At 52.3% G+C, this 17,306-nt stretch overlaps 1 protein-coding gene across 1 annotated transcript in view; it reads left to right on the top strand.

Annotated features, from left to right (window-relative positions):
- Positions 1 to 9,554: 9,554 nt before the first annotated feature.
- NOL6 (nucleolar protein 6) overlaps positions 9,555 to 17,306 on the top strand; it is a 29,619-nt gene continuing 21,867 nt past the window's right edge. The window contains exons 1-13 of the mRNA XM_069880915.1: positions 9,555 to 9,573; positions 9,645 to 9,836; positions 11,659 to 11,775; positions 12,011 to 12,190; positions 12,821 to 12,989; positions 13,771 to 13,905; positions 14,053 to 14,216; positions 14,689 to 14,809; positions 15,142 to 15,200; positions 15,330 to 15,431; positions 15,972 to 16,087; positions 16,482 to 16,659; positions 17,047 to 17,169. Of these exons, the coding sequence (XP_069737016.1) occupies positions 9,568 to 9,573; positions 9,645 to 9,836; positions 11,659 to 11,775; positions 12,011 to 12,190; positions 12,821 to 12,989; positions 13,771 to 13,905; positions 14,053 to 14,216; positions 14,689 to 14,809; positions 15,142 to 15,200; positions 15,330 to 15,431; positions 15,972 to 16,087; positions 16,482 to 16,659; positions 17,047 to 17,169 (1,662 nt within the window). The 5' untranslated portion in view covers positions 9,555 to 9,567. The remainder of the gene's footprint in view (positions 9,574 to 9,644; positions 9,837 to 11,658; positions 11,776 to 12,010; positions 12,191 to 12,820; positions 12,990 to 13,770; positions 13,906 to 14,052; positions 14,217 to 14,688; positions 14,810 to 15,141; positions 15,201 to 15,329; positions 15,432 to 15,971; positions 16,088 to 16,481; positions 16,660 to 17,046; positions 17,170 to 17,306) is intronic.

Consider the following 17,306-nt stretch of genomic DNA (forward strand, 5'->3'; position numbering starts at 1 on the left):
TCATGGGGATGAGAGGGCTGGGGCAAAGTAGAAAAGGGCTAGAGCTGATAAATCTGAGCCAGGTGAGCCTGAATATTTCAATTAATAAAGTCATCATCATCATCATTATCATAATCATCACCTCTGCTGACGTTTGCCCGTGCCATGTGGAGTGGGCTTGGCTGAAAAGGAGGGAGGGCGTGAGCACTTGCAGGTTGTTTGGCACCTGGAGGCTTAAGTCATGAATAAATAAATACTGCATTTGCGTGTTTCTGGCTCTCTCCACTACATCTAGTCTCAGGAGCTGCCCTGGAGACTGAATTTTTATTTTACGGCAATGGGGAGAGGGGGGAAACAGAGCACTATTCTACTGCAGGGAGATTGCTGAGGGCTGTTTTAGTGGGACAGACAAGGCGAAGCAACCATTGCTGATAAAACATGGCACAATTGCAAGAGGAAAGAGGACAGGGTTTTCCCCTCCCTCAGTGTCTCCAATGTGATATTTGGAAGCTGGAGGTTGTTTCTTACTACTAGAAAAAAAAAAAAGAAAATAAAGAAAACCTCTCTCTTCTCCTTGTTGCTATGCATAAAGCCCACAGCAACAGCCAGGAAATCAGATAAATTTGCTCTCTTGCCTGTTGCAGAAAGCAAACAAAAGCGACTGGAAAATAAAAACAAGGGCACAAAACAATCTATGTGGAAAGCAAATTGGTGATTTAAAAGGAGGCAAAACACTGCTAGCATGTTAGGAAGCATATCAACTTCCCATTAGCTTTTTTTGTGTAATTTAGGTCACCACAGATTTGAGATAAAGCTGCCAGAGACACTGACTTTGGACAGCCAAAATCAGTCTCTCCCTCTCCACCCTTGACATGTAGGTATGGATTGGTTTAGTCATCTCTGGATTTTTGACCTTTTAGACTTTTTTTTTTTCCTAAGGAGCAGAAAACGCACCCAGCCAGTGTACATGTATGACCCACCTAGGAGGGCTCTAGCTGTTGTACCATCCCGTGAACCTTGTAAAGCCCTGGAGCTACTTCTGTAGCTGGCAGGGGGATGCAGAGTGTCTCCTCCAGCCCCATGCAGACAGGTAACACTTAATGAACCAGGTGAGACTTGATGAGCCATCATCTGTCCAAACAACAGAGTGATGATTGAGACTCGTTTTAATCAACATGGCACTGCATTGCCTGGGTCCTCCCTGAGCTCTGAGAGAGACCTTGGCATCCCTCTGACCCCTTGGGGGAAGAATTGGAAGCTGGGCTCCAGCTCTCGTGGGACCTGTTTTCTTTCAGTGGCTGCCAGGAATGCACTGGGTGTCTGCCTGAATCCCAAGGTGAAACCCTTGGGGTTTTGCTTTGTTTTCAGTGGCTACAAACATCTCCTTTACCCTATTTTTTGCCCTGATGTGGCCCCTCACTTCTTGGCCATTGAGAAGATTGTTCATTAGCTACATGTTTCTGTGGTATGGCCATACTTGGGATGGACTGTCAAGCATTACAGAAGTGCTTTCTTGTGTCATCACCCCGTGTACCAGATTATTTTGGTCTGGGAGTTACAGATGACTCTATCATATATTAATGCTCGAGAATTTGAAGCACTTGAAAGTACTTTAGAAACCAAAGGGAGGAACTATTTAATCCTACAATGAAATGCAGATTCTACTGAGGTGGGACAAAATCCCCACTCCCCAGGAGAAGCAAGAAACTCCATCAAACCTGGGCAAAGCTGCTGGAAGGGATTGATTGAGTGATGAGAAGCGCCACATCCCCACGTGACTGGACCATGGCCTTCTGCCTCGCTCCAGGGACTATCACTAACATCAGGTTTTGGGGGGCTTGGAGAAAAAAAAACCAGGCATGGGTGGCCAAACGAAGTTAGGGATGGATGGAAGGGTCTGGTGGGGGGAGCACCAGGAAGAGCTGGCTTTGCCCCTCAGGAAGCATGAGACATATTCAGGTGATGCTGAGCCTGAGGACATACCAAGGTTTTAGCTCAAGATTCTGCTCCCTGCAGCTGCCATAGGACTGGAGCATTTCTGTAGCAGTGGTGTTTGTGGGATTGCCCTGGGGTGGTATGAGGCAGTGTGGAGGAAGGGCAGACTCAGCAGGAGCTGGGGTCACTGTGATGACTAAACACGCTTGGCAGCCCCATCTGACTGCAGCTCTTTCCCGCTGGATGTGTACAGTGCTAGTGGCATTCCTGGGGGTAGGAGCAAAGGGAGCTAGGATGGACGTGTTTGTGGATGTGAGCTTGTGCACAGAGGTTTAAGCCACGTGGTCAAGGGCATCAGCTCTACAGTAGGCTGAGGTTTGCTTGTGCTCAGGTTTTTGAAAGATGCTCCCAGGAAAGGCAGCACCAAGCAGCCGTGTGTCTCCCCATGCTCCTGGTGGCCCCTCCATCAGCTCAGTGGGTTCAAAAGCTGGGGGCATGAGTTTGCTGGGCTGGGGTCTCTAGCACCTTTCTTCAAAAAAGCTTCAGCAGGCCAAAGGGATTTGGGTTCCCCTGAAAAAAAACTGCAGGAATGGTGTCCAGAAATCACCAGCAGATTTTTCATTTTGCCAGGCATAAAGAGGTGGATGGGAGCAGCAACTTCCTTTTTCTTCTGCAATTCCCCCTTTTTGGGACACCAGCAATCCCTGCCAGTGGTTCAACATTACCACTGGTCTGCCTCGTGTCCCAGGGGAAAGGACAGCCCTGCCCTGCCAGCACTGGTGAAGCACCAAGTGAGGAACAGATGGAAGCAGAAATAACCCAACGGGTTATGCCTGTTATGCCACTAATACCATTATGGGAGATATTTCATGTACTGGCTGCTGCACTAGCTCGTCCGAGTGTGGGGTGACAGGCTGCCCACACATGATTTCTATTTGTGTAGACTGAAGGGATGGATTGTGGGTTTTGCTCTCAGTTTGATGGGCATGGACCTCCTGGGGCTTGGGGTTGACTGTGTAGGACACAGCAACAGGTATTTGGGTGGCTTAGCTGTGTCTGTGAAAGTAGCGGGGAGCTGTGTTGTGGCTTCTTTAGGGTGATGTAGATGTTTTAAAGGAAATATGAAGGTTATTTTGGGGAGTTTTGCTGTCTGAAAGATGTCACTGTTGAATTTTGGTGGTGGTGTCTGGACAGCTGGTGTGAATGTGGGTTTTTCCCAGGGGTCTGTTGATGATAGCTTGCCATCCGCCTGTGCCTCTGAGGGAAGCAGGAGCTTTGGGATGCCATGCTGAGAAAATGCTGGTACACATAGCTTGAGGATGTGCACCCTTGGTTAGAAATACCCAGGAGTAACTTCACCTGGGATAGGAATCTGCAGATTCCTGGGGAAAGAGTCACGAGGAAGGACTTCTCTGATTCCTTGGGGGGTTTCATGCAGGAGGAAGTGTGATTGGAAGTGGGACCTCAGCAATGTGTGGGCAGCTGGGACCATGCTGCAGCTCTTTGGGCAAGGTGGGATCGTGGGAGGTGTGTCACACCTACAAGGGTGGGCAGAAGGTGTGGAATACAGTAAAATTTTTTTTTTTATTATTGCTTGTATTAGTGCAGAAGGATGGGTTGTAATTAATGACTTGCTATGTCCTTAAATACTTCAGTAAATAACCTGTTCTGGGAAAGACGTCACTGGTAGTATGTCCCACTGCAAGGCTGGCTGCCTGGCTGCCCCAGGGGGACACATCCAGGTGCTGACCCACTCCAGTGCCCCTAACCTCCCTGAGCTCCCTGCAGTGTCCCCAGGTCCCCTAGGCTCCAGCAGAGCCAGCAGCTTCTTGCTGTGGCTCCCTCTGCGAGTGCAGTGAGTGGTGTATGTATCTGTAGTTGTGTGTCTGTACATATATGTGCATCTTTGTAAGTCTGTATGTGTGTAAATGTGTATTTGTATGTGCGCATGCACGTGTGCAAATGTGTGTTTATGTGCACGTCTGTGTGTACACGTGCATGTGTATGTGTAGGGGTGTGTAGGGAGGGGGTGTGTGCATATGTGTTTATATGTATCAGCAAGTTTCCAGATGACACCAAGCTGAGTGTTGCGCTGTGACAGCAGAAGGACGGGAGGTCATCCAGAGGGACCTGGACAAGCTGGAGAAGTGAAACTGTGTGAACCTCATGAGGTTCAACAAGGCCACGTGCAAGGTCCTACCCCTGGGTTGGGGCAATCATAGAATCATGGAATCATAGAGTAGTTAGGGTTGGAAGGGACCTTAAAGACCATCTAGTTCCAATACCTGCCATGGGCAGGGTCATTCCACTAGATCAGGCTGCCCAAGGCCCCATCCAACGTGGCCTTGAACACCTCCGGGAATGTGGCATCCACAACTTTCTTTGGCAACCTGTTTCAGTGTCGTACCACTCTCACGGTAAAGAAATACTTCCTAATGTCTAGATACTTCCTAATGTCCATGGTTTCAATACAGGATGGAGGATGATGTGATTGAAAGCAGCCCTGTGGAGAAGGACTTGGGGGTGCTGACTGATGAGAAACTCAACATCAGCCGACAACATGCGCTCGCAGCCCAGAAGGCCAACTGTATCCTGGGCTGCATCAAAAGCAGCACAGCCAGCAGGGTGAGGGAGGGGATTCTGCCCCTCTGCTCCTCTCTGGTGAGACCTCATCTGCAGTACTGTGTCCAGTTCTGGAATCCCCAACATAAGAAGGGACTACGTTCACATGTGCACGTGTATCTCTGTGTCTGCACATGCAACATGCCTGTTTGGGAGGCTGTGGGGTAAAGGGTTTCAGCTGGAAATGTGGGGACGGTGAGAGTTGGAAGCGGGTGTCAGGAGGCCGGGGAGGCTCCAAGCACATCCCTGTTATCCAGTTCCTTCCTGGGGCCAGCCCTGGAGCTGGTTCTTCCACCTTAGCTGGGCACTACAACCCATCTCGGGGACGGTAGGGGATAAGGGAGGTGCCAAGGAGTTTGTATGAAGGGCACCCCAGTGACCATGGACCTGCTGCTGACTGAGTCCATCCTCATCTCTTGCTCTCAGGCAACACAAGGATGTGACCTTGAGGCCCAGGATGACCAAACTGGTTTTCCCAGCCTTCCTAAAAATCCTGCCAGAGCAGTAATTACCCTCACCTTAAATCAGAGGGGAGCCTGACACTGTAGGTATGCCCACAGCACCTGGAGGTGTCAGGCAGGGAATCACGTCTTGGGGAGGAGTGTGGCACAGTGGAGATGAAGCGTGATGAATTTGGAATGAAGAAAGGAGCTCAGCTGGAACACAGGGTCATGTCAAGAGCGGTAGGGGAGAAGGGGGAACGGGAGCTTCTCTAGCAAAGTATCTGTTTCTTTTGGACAAATTCCTCCCATGTTAGGAGCTGACGCTGTAGTTGCACTCAGTGCAGTCACTGGGGCTGTGCATAAGAATTACTTGCAAAACTGGATGGGAGTCAAACACCTACACTAACTGGAAGTCAATTTTGGAGGTGACCTTGGGGTGCAAGGGAGTGCAATGGAGTGTGTGGATGGGCGTGGGTGAAGGAAGTGAGGTCTTCTCCACAGGTCAAGGGGCCGGGACCCAACCTTGGCCACTGGGATGGAGTGATTCAGAGGTTACAAAGGGCAAACCCCCTCTTCTGGGATGCTCTGGAGAGGGCTGTGGAAGTTGCTGCTGGTGGCTGGGACTGAGAGGCTGTGATACAGTGGCCAGGCAGGAGCTGCCACAAGCAGTAACAGGGATCAGAAGCTTCACCTCATACCTTTAGCCATCACTCGTATCCCCTGCAAAGTGTGTGCAGGAGGTGGTCCCTAAATACAACAACAGGTCAGCTTGTCTCTCAGGAGACTCTCCTTGGAAAGCAGGAGCCAAATACCCACCTGCATGAGCTGTGGTCCCTTAGCTGACACAAGGCTGAGACTCGGCTTTCAGCAGGTTTTCTTGTATGGAAGTTGTCAAATATTGGGGATATGAGGCTGGAAGGGGCTCCTGGCAGTGATGCTAGCGACTATGCCCAGCGAGGTAGCAGGTCAGGAGACACGTAGGATGATGCCAGCCCTTTTTTGGGAATGGGAATGATGCCTGGCCCTAAGCAGGAGCATAGCACCGGCATTTCCCAGGCAGAGATGCTGTGCAGCAGCAGCGTGTGCAAACAAGCTCTGTTGGGTGAAAGCTGGGCAGCCACAGGCACCAGCGGACATGTCATCGCTCTGCTTTCCCTAGCAGAGGTGAGGGTGAGAGCATGCCCTGCTCTGTTGCAAGCCAGATGCAGCAAAGACCTTCAGGGCAGACAGAAAATCAGTGGCAAACATCTTCTGAAACACCCAGCTTGTTATTTTTTTTTCTCCCTCCAACACTGAGGCTGCTTATCTTTCCCCTAAACCTGCTTGTTTTCCCCTAAACCTGCTCATATTTCCCACAAGCACTGCCCACAGCAATGGGATGATTTTGCTAGGCATCCTGTGTTGGGAATGGAGCTCAGCCCAATCCACTGGGGAGTCCTCTGAACTCCTACGTTTACCTTCAGGATGGATATGTGATCTTCTGCCCTCTGTCTTAACATGCCTGTGTATTTGTTCTCAAAGAGATCCAGCTTATCGGGTTCCCACAGTGCAGGAAAAAAAACAGAACTGAAGGTGGCCAGGGTTCAGGGAGAAGAATTGGGATCTGGCGTGGAGATGACACGCTCTGGGCTGGGTTTGCATATTCCAGAGCAGAGTGTTTCTAAAGGACAGTCCTACTGGAGTCACAACATCTTTTTCACACAGGTGCACGACAGGGTGCGGGAAAGTGAATGAAACCCTATACAGTCAGTCAAACAGCTGGAAACAGAACTAAAATTATCTGAGTCCAAAATCTGTGACCTCTGATTCAGGGACACATGCGGGATGGGCATTTAAACACCCTGACAACCCAAATCCAGTTGGATGTGGGGTTTGGAGTTGCCTCTGTAAAGGCCTGTATATATGTAATGGCATATACAAGAGGACACTTCTCCCATTCCAGTAACACACAGGTAGGCAGCTGCAAACCCAGCCCTGCTCCTGGTGCCTGTTCCAGGGCTCAGGCTGCCCTGCTCCTGCTCTTTGTATGTCACGTAGGGGACGTCCACCCTGATTAACCCAACACACCAGTGCCTGGCTTTCTGGTGCACAAGCAGCTCTGCACTCACCCTACCAGGTCAGCCTGGCTGCTTTGGCAAATAAATCTCATTTCTGGGTGCAGGGAATGGTTCTGCCTTCACTGTGTTTAGCAAATGCTGGGGAATGCAGGGCTGCCTGAAACCCCCCACATCAGAGAGCAGCACAGCTCTGCTGCTGATCCATCCAAGGCTCTGAATAGAGAAGGAAGATTTCCAAGGCCCTATTCAGCCCTTTTGAATGATAAAATGATAGAATGCTTTGGAGTGGAAGGGACCATGAAGGCCATCCAGTCCAACCACCCTGCAGTGAGCAAGAACATCTTAAACTAGATCAGGCTGCTCAGAGCACAGTCCAACCTGACCTTAATGTTTCCAGGGACATGGCATCCACCACTATCTGGGCAACCCGTGACAGTGTTTCACCATGCTAAGCATAAAAGAATTCTTCCTAACACCTAGTCCAGACTTCTTCTATTTTAGCTCAAAACCGTTACCCCTTGTCCTGTTGCTACAGGCCCTGCTTAAACTTCAAAGTGTTTCCCCCATCTTTCTTCTAAGCCCCACTTGAGTAGTGAAAACCCATACTAAGGTCTCCCTGGAGTCTTCTACAGGCTGAACAACCCTAAGTCTCTCAACCGCCCTTCATAGGGCAGGTGTTCCAGGCCTTTGATTTTATTCCCAGCAAACTGCACGGTGCAAATGGCAGGTGATGCTGCTCAGAGTCTGCGCTCAGCCCTGCTGCTGCTCTGTGTGTGTGTGTGTGTGTTCATCCCTGCTCTGTGTGTGTGTGTGTGTTCATCCCTAATCTCTGTGTGAGTGTGTGTGTGTGTGTTCATCCCTGCATGTGTGTATGTGTGCATCCCTGCCCTGTGTGTCCGTTCATCCCTGCTCTGTGTGAGTGTGTGTGTTCATCCCTGCTCTGTGTGTGTGTGTGTACATCCCTGCCCTGTATGTCCATTGATCCCTGCCCTGTGTGTGTGTGTGTGCACACTCATCCCTTCTCTGTGTGTCTGTGTGTGTGTGTGCATCCCTGCTCTGTGTGTGTGTCCGTTCATCCCTGCTCTGTGTGCGTGTATGTGTACATCCCTGCCCTGTATGTCCATTCATCCCTGCTCTGTGTGTGTGCGCTCATCCCTTCTCTGTGTGTGTGTTTGTGTTCATCCCTGCCCTGTATGTCCATTCATCCCTGCTCTGTGTGTGTGTGTGTGTACGTGTGTGCAGCCCTGCTCTGAATGTGCATATGGAGCCTGGTACAAGAAATAGTATTACCAAAAGTGGAATATTTTTGATTGATGCTAGAGTTAAATTGATCTAAGCAATTTTATTTTTTTGACAATTAGGCAGAATGTCACTCTGATCACGTGTTTTCTTCCAGTGTTTTCCAGGCACGGTTCACCCTTTGGAGATGATAATCTCTGTATGCATCGTGGTATGTGCTGGGCAGGTGTGCCCTCTGCAATCCCTTCTGTTTGAAGCCTTTCTCCACCACCAGTGCAAGGAGAGACAGAGCAAGCTCCAAATTAGCAGGGGACTTCACTGCTGTAAAGTTTATAACATTAAACTCAGACCTTGGGGAGTTACAGAATACGAATAAGATTTCTGGGAAGTTTTACACACAGGTGCTCCCACTCCCAGCCAATAGGAGCACAGCATCCTTCGGTCCTGGCCAATAGGAGCACAGCATCCTTCAGTCCCAGCCAATAGGAGCACAGCATCCTTCAGTCCCAGCCAATAGGAGCACAGCATCCTTCGGTCCCGGCCAATAGGAGCACAGCATCCTTCAGTCCCAGCCAATAGGAGCACAGCATCCTTCGGTCCCAGCCATTAGGAGCACAGCAACCTTAGTTCCCAGCCAATAGGAGCACAGCATCCTTTGGTCCCAGCCAATAGGAGCACAGCATCCTTCGGTCCCAGCCAATAGGAGCACAGCATCCTTCAGTCCCAGCCAATAGGAGCACAGCATCCTTCGGTCCCGGCCAATAGGAGCACAGCATCCCTCAGTCCCAGCCAATAGGAGCACAGCATCCCTCAGTCCCAGCCAATAGGAGCACAGCATCCCTCAGTCCCAGCCAATAGGAGCACAGCATGCCTCAGTCCCAGCCAATAGGAGCCCGCCTTTCTTACTCCCGGCCAATAGGAGCCCGGTGTGCTGACTGTCGGCCAATAGAAACCCAGCTCTCTCCTTCCCAGCCAATAGAGGCACGGATCTCTCACTCCCAGCCAATAGGAGCCCGACTCTCTCAGTACCAGGCAAGAGAAGCCCAGCTCTCTCATTTCTAGCCAATGGGAGCCCGGCTCTCTTACTCCCGGCCAATAGGAGCCCGGCGCTCTCACTTCCGGCCAATAGAAACCCAGCGCTCTCACTCCCAGCCAATGGGAGCGCGGTTCCCTGACGCGCAGCCAATCGCCGCGCGGCTCTCTCCTCCGCAGCCAATGGGGAGCGGCTCCGGGCGCGCGGCGGGGCGGGCGGCTCCGCACGTGTTTCCGGCGCGGGCGCGTGCGGGGCGGCCATGGCGGTGAGTTCGGGGCTCCGCGGGGCTCGGGGCTCCGCGCTCCCCGGTCCGACCGAGCCGGTTTGTCCCCGCAGGGCTCTCCCGAGGCGGCGCGGGACGGGAAGAGGAGGAGGAGTCGCGGCGAGGAAGAGGAGGCGGCGGCGGCCCCGGCGCTGCGTCCCGCCAAGCTGAGCCGCGCCGAGCTGTACCGGCCGCCCACCAGCGAGGAGCTGAGCCGCCTCAAGGAGACCGAGGACCTGTTCCACTCCAGCCTGCTCCGCCTGCAGGTCAGCCCCGGGCCAGGGATCCCCGGGGGAAGAGCCCCCCGAGCGCCGAGAATCCGGGCAGGGACAGGGCGGGCCGGGGTGTTTGCAAGGGCCTGGAGTGAGAAATGTCTTTAAATCGGAAGGGGGAACGTTTAAATTAGACGTTAGGAAGAAATTCTCCAGATGATGGTGCTGAGGCACTGGCACAGGTTGCCCAGGGGAGCTGTGGCTGCTCCCATCCCTAGTTCAGGGCCAGGTTGGATGGGGCCATGAACCACCCGGTCTGCTGGGAGGTGTCCCTGCCCATCGCAGGGGGGTTGGAGCTGGATGGGCTTTCAGGTCCCTTCCAATCCAAACCATTCTATGGTTTTGTGCTTCTGTGTGTTGATTTTGCAAAGCTGCCTTTGAAGGTCTTTACAGCAAGTCTGCTGTGCACAAAGATTTTTCTGAATGCAAAGCTGGTCTGGAGCAATGTTAATACACCCTTGGTATGTGGATGGGGTCAGCCAGGACCAGGCTCAGTGGTAACTGCTTTCTAGCAGACCTTTCCAAAAGCTGATGTGTCCTCCTGGGTCTTTACCCGAGTCCCACTTTGGACAGCTTTCTCCTAGAGGAATCTTCCTATGCTTTATAAGAAATTCTTTGCGGTGAGGGCAGTGAGGCACTGGCACAGGTTGCCCAGGGAAGCTGTGGCTGCCCCATCCCTGGTTCAGGGCCAGGTTGGATGGGGCCTTGAGCAGCCTGGTCCAGTGGGAGGTCCATGCTTTAAGGTCCCTTCCAACCCAAACCGTTCCATGGTTCTGTATTGCTGATACTGACCCCACCTGGAATCCTACAGCACATGGACCTTTTGGAGCAGGTACAGAGGAGGGCACAGAAGGGATCAAAAGCCTGGAACACCTCCCTTGTGAAGTGGGGCTGAAAGAGCTGGGGTTGTTCAGTTTGGAAAAAAAAGACTTTGAGGAGACCTTACTGCAGCATTTGAAAAATTAAAGGAGGCTTTTAAGAAAGATGGTGAAAAACTTTTCAGCAGGGTCTGTGACAACAGGGCAAGGGGCAATAGTCTGAAAGTAAAGAGGAGAAATTTGTTATGTTGAGTTGTGGCACAGGTTGCCCAGAGAGGTAGTGGATGCCCCATCACTGGAAACACTCAAGGCCAGGTTGGGTGGGGCTCTGAGCAACCTGATCCGGTGGAAGATGCTCCTGTGCATGGCAGGGGGGTTAAAACTGGGTGACCTTCATGATCCCTTCCATCCCAAACCATTCTATGATTCCATATTTTCCACTGCAGTTCCTGTCACCATGCTGCGCCAGGCTCTGTGCCTCGTGTGTACCATGAATATTGAACCTCTCCATCACATAAATACAGTGTGGTGAGAGCGTGGCCTTCACACCCCTCGCTGCAGTGGTTTATTGCTTACCGGAGAGAGGATTAACATCACCAGCTGCCCCTGGCTCCTGTCTGTGAGCAGCCTCTGTATGGAACAGGGGGAATTATTTGTGTCTTGGGAAAGAAAGCAAGCAGTCATGTGTTAGCTGTTAGTCTTTCTGAGGGCTGTGCCTGCATGGATCACACCAGCATTTTGTGGCTGGAACTCACACAGAAGCTGGTGGGATGGAGCTGACTGCCATCCAGTCCTTCACAGGACGTGGCAGGAGCTTCTGTCCATGGGCTGACTTGACTCCTAGCTCTGTCAGCGTTTGTGGAGAAGCACGGCTTTGTTCCCCAGCTCACCTGCTGCCCGCTTCACCGGGCTTGTGGTTGGTGCTGGGGGAAGAAGGCAAGGGGTAGGAGCAATTCCAGTATTGCAGCTGCTTTTGATGGTCCCCTTTCTGCCTACAGATTGAAGAGCTTCTGAAGGAGGTGACGTTAAAGGAGACGAAGAAGAAGAAAATTGATGCCTTCCTCCGTGAAATTAACAGCCTGCTCAATGCTATCCCAGAGACCTCAGAAACAGAGGTAGGTTCCAGAGGGATGAAGGAGATGTTGGCAATACCTCTGTATGGGGCAGCTTGGCAGTTGCTGTGCAAGCAGAAGTCCTCAAGGATCTCCCTAAGGGTCTGAAAAGATATTACTCTGCCTTATCTTGATGGCAAGAGGGGACAACGGGCTGCAGGCTCGGGAGAGGAGTCCCGGTCCCTGCTCCTGCTGTTAGCGATGCTTAGAGCACTTTCTGTTTTCTGTCTACTCCCAGCTCACCGATCAGACCTGGCTCTCCAGCGGCGTGAAGGTTCCTTTCCTGCAGGTGCCATTCAGTGTGAAGGGGAAGTTCCGCTTCCTGCCACCGGCTGAGCTGAAGGTGGTGGGCAGCTACCTGCTGGGCACCTGCATTAAGCCAGAGGTCAACGTGGACATGGCGGTGACCATGCCGCGGGTGAGTCTGGTCATGCCTGCTCTTGACTGGGCTGGGGCTCGGCTGAGGTCCTTCCAATTCCTGCAGCCCCTATCCTGTTCTCACTCTTCCTGACTGAGGTTGCAGCATCTGGACATGCTGTGTGGTGGCTTCCATGGGGAGCTGGACACTGCAGCCTCACCGCACGCTCAGTCAGAGCTTTCAGCTGCTTTGAGGTTTAGTTCCTCATGAGGATTTTCCTTCTCTCTATCTGTCCTGAACCTCTTCCATGTTGCCAGGGAGATAGATGCTGTCCAGCTTTGTACCGTATTGCACTTATGCTCTAGATGCAGACTCTATGTTAAAGGGAGGGTGATGTTTGCGGGTTGTTACCCCTCTAGTGCTCCCTCCCCTTCCTGCCCAGACTTGTTCTCATGGTTTGAGATGAATTGATGCCCTATTTATCTGTATGTCTGTGCTCTGTGATCCTAGAGCCAGGTGAGCTGGCAGCTAGGTGGTGCTCCTGACTGCCTTGGAGCTCCTTGGGGTTGTAGCCACATGCCTGAGATAGCATTTCTTGTGGGGTTCCAGAGGAACCTGGGGTGGTGTGGTGCCTTGGGCGGAACCAGGCTCTGCAGGCAGGTGAGGCTTGCCCCATTCCTCTTTTCCCAGGAAATCTTCCAGGACAAAGATAACCTGAATCAGCGCTACCACCGGAAGAGAGCTCTGTACCTGGCCCACATCGCGCAGCACTTGTCCAAGGAGAAGCTGTTCAGCAGTGTGAAGTTTGCCTACATGAATGACAATCACCTCAAGCCTATCCTGCTCCTGAGGCCTCAAGGTAGCACTTGTGCCTTGCTCTGGTGGGAGCTGTGAGTGGGTGCTGGTGTTAAGAGGAGGGTGGTAGTGGTCTTATGCTGTGTAACAGGCCGTTTGGTGAGGGCTGTCATCGCAACTGGTGATCAGTTTTGGAGCTTTGATGCTCCCAGTTGTGCTTTCCCTCCACACAACAACTGGGACTAGCACCCACTAGACCAGCACCTGCTGGACTAGTCCTTAAGGTCTCTTCCCCTCTGAATCCCCCTCTGCAGCCTGGCTGACCTCCCCAGCCTTGGCCTCGCTGGCTGGCCCACCCTGTAGGTACTGCAGAATGTGAAGCAAACCCTTCAAAAACATGTCTGTGTTTAGCTCTGTCCTTCTTGCTCTACCCATACCTGCTCTCAACTATCCTTTTGCCTTCCCCAGGCTGCCCTGTGCAGCCTGGCTCTTTGAGGTGATGTGAGATGCATAGGCTGCTGGGTGATGCTTTTTTATGCAGATCCCAGGCGATAGTGGGTTTGGGGCAAGGCATTTCATGTTGCAAGGCGAGGTCAGGCTGGAGAGTGCTTGGGTGCCAGGCCGGCCAGTGCGCATGAAGGTGGGGCTGGGACATGAGCTGTGTGACCTCAGGGTGTTGTTGGCCGTGGGATGAGGTCACTCTCTGCTCTGAGGTGATTTCCACTGCTGTTGAGCTTTGCTGGGAAGGAGAGTTTTCCTTTCCCTAAGGTGGAGATGCTCCCTATTTTGTCAATTTGGTCTCTGACAACTCTTCTTCTTGCACATCTATCCCCTGGTGCTTACAGGCAAGGATGAGAAGATGGTTACTGTCCGACTCCATGCCTGTCCTCCCCCTGATCTTTTCAAACCTAGCCGCTTCTATCCCAACAAGAACAATGTCCGGACAGCCTGGTTCATGGAGCAGAGCACCCCTAAAGAAGGTAGGGCCTGGGGCTGGGGGAGCATGAGCCTGCTCAGTTCAGCCAGAGACTGCACTTGGCACTCAGAGGCGGGTTTGCTGCAGCGGGTGCACTCCTGTGAACGGAGGCTTATGATTAGGTCAAACGTGCTGTTGTTTACCCACACAGGATTTGCTGAGCCCGCGACTCCACACTACAACAACTCTATCCTCTGTGACACGGTGCTGGTCTCCCACCTGCATTTCTTGTCTAACGCAGCCTCGGACTTCCCAGGCATGAAGGATGGCCTGGCCCTTCTCAAAGTTTGGCTGAACCAGCGGCAGCTCAGCAAGGTATGCCCTGTGCCAGGGGACAGGGTAGGCTCTGCTCACCTGGCTAATCTGCCTTTGCCCTTCTCTACCTTCCTAGGCATGGAAGGATGACTGTTTGGTCCTAGTGTGTGTTTGTGGTGGGCTTGTGACTCTCATTTGAGCTCTGTTAGGTTTCAAGGAGCTCCATCCTCCCCTGTGAGTTGAATTGAATCTGTGTACCAGACAGTCACGCTTTTTGAGATCCCTGGAATGATGTATTGTCTTTTTGGGTATGGTTTTTCTGCAGGTGGTGGAATTTGTCCCATTTCCTAAAGAATTTTGAGGTGTTGCCTTCCCTCAAGGGGTTCCATATCTCAGCTTGTTGTACAAGGGCTTTACCCTGAGGGCACTGAGGCTCAGTGAAGACAGAGGCCAGAAGCAGTCACACGGGGTGGGCTCTGGGGCTTGTGGTGCCTCACTGACCTCTTGTTGACTCAGCCCTCTGTTTTCACAGGGCTTGGGGTGCTTCAGTGGCTTCTTGATCTCCATGCTGGTTGCCTACCTGCTGGTGAAACGCAAGATTGTCAAGATGATGAGTGGGTACCAGGTCCTGAGGAGCACCCTGCAGTTCCTGGGTGAGTTTCCAGGGGCCTTTCATGGCAGCAAAAGGCTGGGGTCGGCAGAATCTCTCCATGAAGCCCAAACAGTGAAGGAGGGGAGAATCATGGCTTTTCTCTCTCTGATGCTGAAACCCTGTGTGCGGGATGGATAGGAAGTTATGAGACAGCAGGATGGGGCTGGATGGCCCAGCTTGCAGAGGAGTAGGTAGGTCCCATCACAAGGTGGAGGCCAGCATTGTGTTGTAGCACTGCTAATGTTGCGAGACCATGGTGGTATTGGCACGTGTCACCAGTAGGGGAGTTGTGGGTGGTGATGATGTGACTTTTTTCTTTCTGTCTGCACACAGCCACCACTGACCTGAGCGAGATGGGAATCAGCCTAGCAAAGGATGTGGATGCCTCTCTGGTGAGCAGCCCTTGAGGGCTCTTGTGTCTGTGTCTGGCTGTGCTGCCTGGGCAGGGTTGTACCTGTTACAGTGATGTTATGAGGTGATGGTGCCTGTGCTGTGCTGTAGCACTGTGTTTGCTTTTCCAGCCTACCCTGGATGACTTCCACCAGGTGTTTGAAGTGGTCTTCGTGGATCCCTCTGGGCTGGTGAATCTCTGTGCTGATATAACTGCCAGCAAATACCACCAGGTATGGAGCAAGTTGTGGTGGCAACCTGAGATGCTGTCTTAGGAGTGAGCTCATGTAGGCAGAGCATGGTTGGGCATCTTGGAGGAGGATGTTGGTCATAGGGATGGGGTTCAGTGTTGCTTTTTAAGCTTTTAATGTCATTCTCCAGCTCAGAAGCCTAGAAATGGATTTTATGAAGTACTTGCAAGTACTGCTGCCTTGTCTGTCTTGCTTTAATGATGTATGAAAGTTGTTCTCCTCTTCCTGGACACCTTTGAGTGAAGCTAAGTGGCCTTTTAGCAGAAATAACTGTTCTGGAGGAGAAAAAAGCCACCCTGATGGCAAGGATATCAAGAAGGGACTGTCGGGCCAGTAGTGACAGCTGTTGGTGACTTGGCTTCATGCTGAGGACAGAGGCTGTCTGGAATGAGGATCTGGTAGTGACCATGAAGCTAGGATGACTGTGGCTGGCTGCGGAGCATTGATGACTGCTGCTAGAGGAATTTGCTTTCCCAATACCCTCCTATTCATGCTCTTTCTCTGTCTTGTCTACCTGCTCAGGTCCAGTTTGAAGCCAAGCGATCCATGGAAATTTTGGATGATCAAATGGTAGATGGCTTTCAGGTGCTGCTCATGACCGCGAAGCCCATGCTCAGAACCTTTGACCATGTCTTCCAGTGAGTCTTGCTGTACTGGTGGGGTAAGGCTGAGGAGCCTGTTCATAGAGGAGGGCTGCTTCTGGCTTAGGACTGGAGTGGATTCGGACCTGCATAGTGAGAGGTGGCTCTGCTAGCTCTGACGTAGACACTGATGCTTCTTGCGTTCTGCTTCTGCTGTCTAGATGGTCTCCCAGGAGGAGGAGGGCAATGCTTTGGCCTTTGGGAATGATGACTGTCCCAAGGACAAGCACCTCCTGTGGTGCATCTTGATATGCCAAAGTGCAGGGTTTCTTCTTGTAGCCCCTATCCTAGGCCAGGGCCCTCAGCTCCCCACTTCATCCATCCTCTAGTGTATCTCTCTCTCAGAAAGGATTTAGTGGCAGAGGTGTGACCAGCTTTTCTCCTCCTGTAGCCTGAAGCATGTTTCCAAGCTGCAAGGTGCCTGTAAGAAGATGGAGCTACTGAACGAACTGATGGATCGGGGTGGGAACTATGTGGCCACAGCCCTTCCTTTCATTGTCTCACTGCTGGCCCGTGGTTTGGCTAGGAGAGCGCTGCTCGTGGCTCACTCCTTGCCCCAGATCCCTGAGGTAATGCACTCAGCAGTGGCCCTGCATACTTTGCAGCACGTGGGTTCTTGTGGCGCTGTTGGGAATATGAGGGGACCTTTGCTTAATGGGGAGGGAGACAGGCCTGTACCCTTTGTGGGGGATAGAGGACCTGAGGCCCTTCACTGGGGTGTGGTGTGCAGCTGGGAGGCTTGGTCTGTCAGAAGTCCTGGCCCAGTAATGTGTCAGGGTGAAAACAACTGATATTTTCACTGGGGAGACCCCTTAAATCACACTTTGCCTAGCCATGCTTGTCTAGGCACCTGTGAGCACATAGCGGGAGGTTCATCTAGCTGCCCAGTATTCCAGCAGCTGCTGCTCCAGCTGCATCATCTGTCCTTGTGGTTCATGTTTCCCATTTTCCCACAGTGGCCAATTGACGCTGAGCCCCCAAAACACAAGGATGTTGGACCCCTGACATTTGGGATCCTGTTTACTCCTGGGTTTGCTGCCAGTGTGCTGGAGAAGGGACCGCAGGCCGATCACCCTGAGGTGAGGGGAGCTGTGCTTGTGTTGAGTAGGGTGGAGCAGAGCTGGTGGTTGCAGACGGCTGTGGGGCTGGCTGACAGTCATGGGAATGGTTTGGTTGGTCCCAGTGGTGACCTGTGTCCATGGCCTGGCTTGGCCAA

Source organism: Phaenicophaeus curvirostris, chromosome Z, assembly GCF_032191515.1.
Source record: "Phaenicophaeus curvirostris isolate KB17595 chromosome Z, BPBGC_Pcur_1.0, whole genome shotgun sequence".
NCBI lineage: Eukaryota > Metazoa > Chordata > Aves > Cuculiformes > Cuculidae > Phaenicophaeus > Phaenicophaeus curvirostris.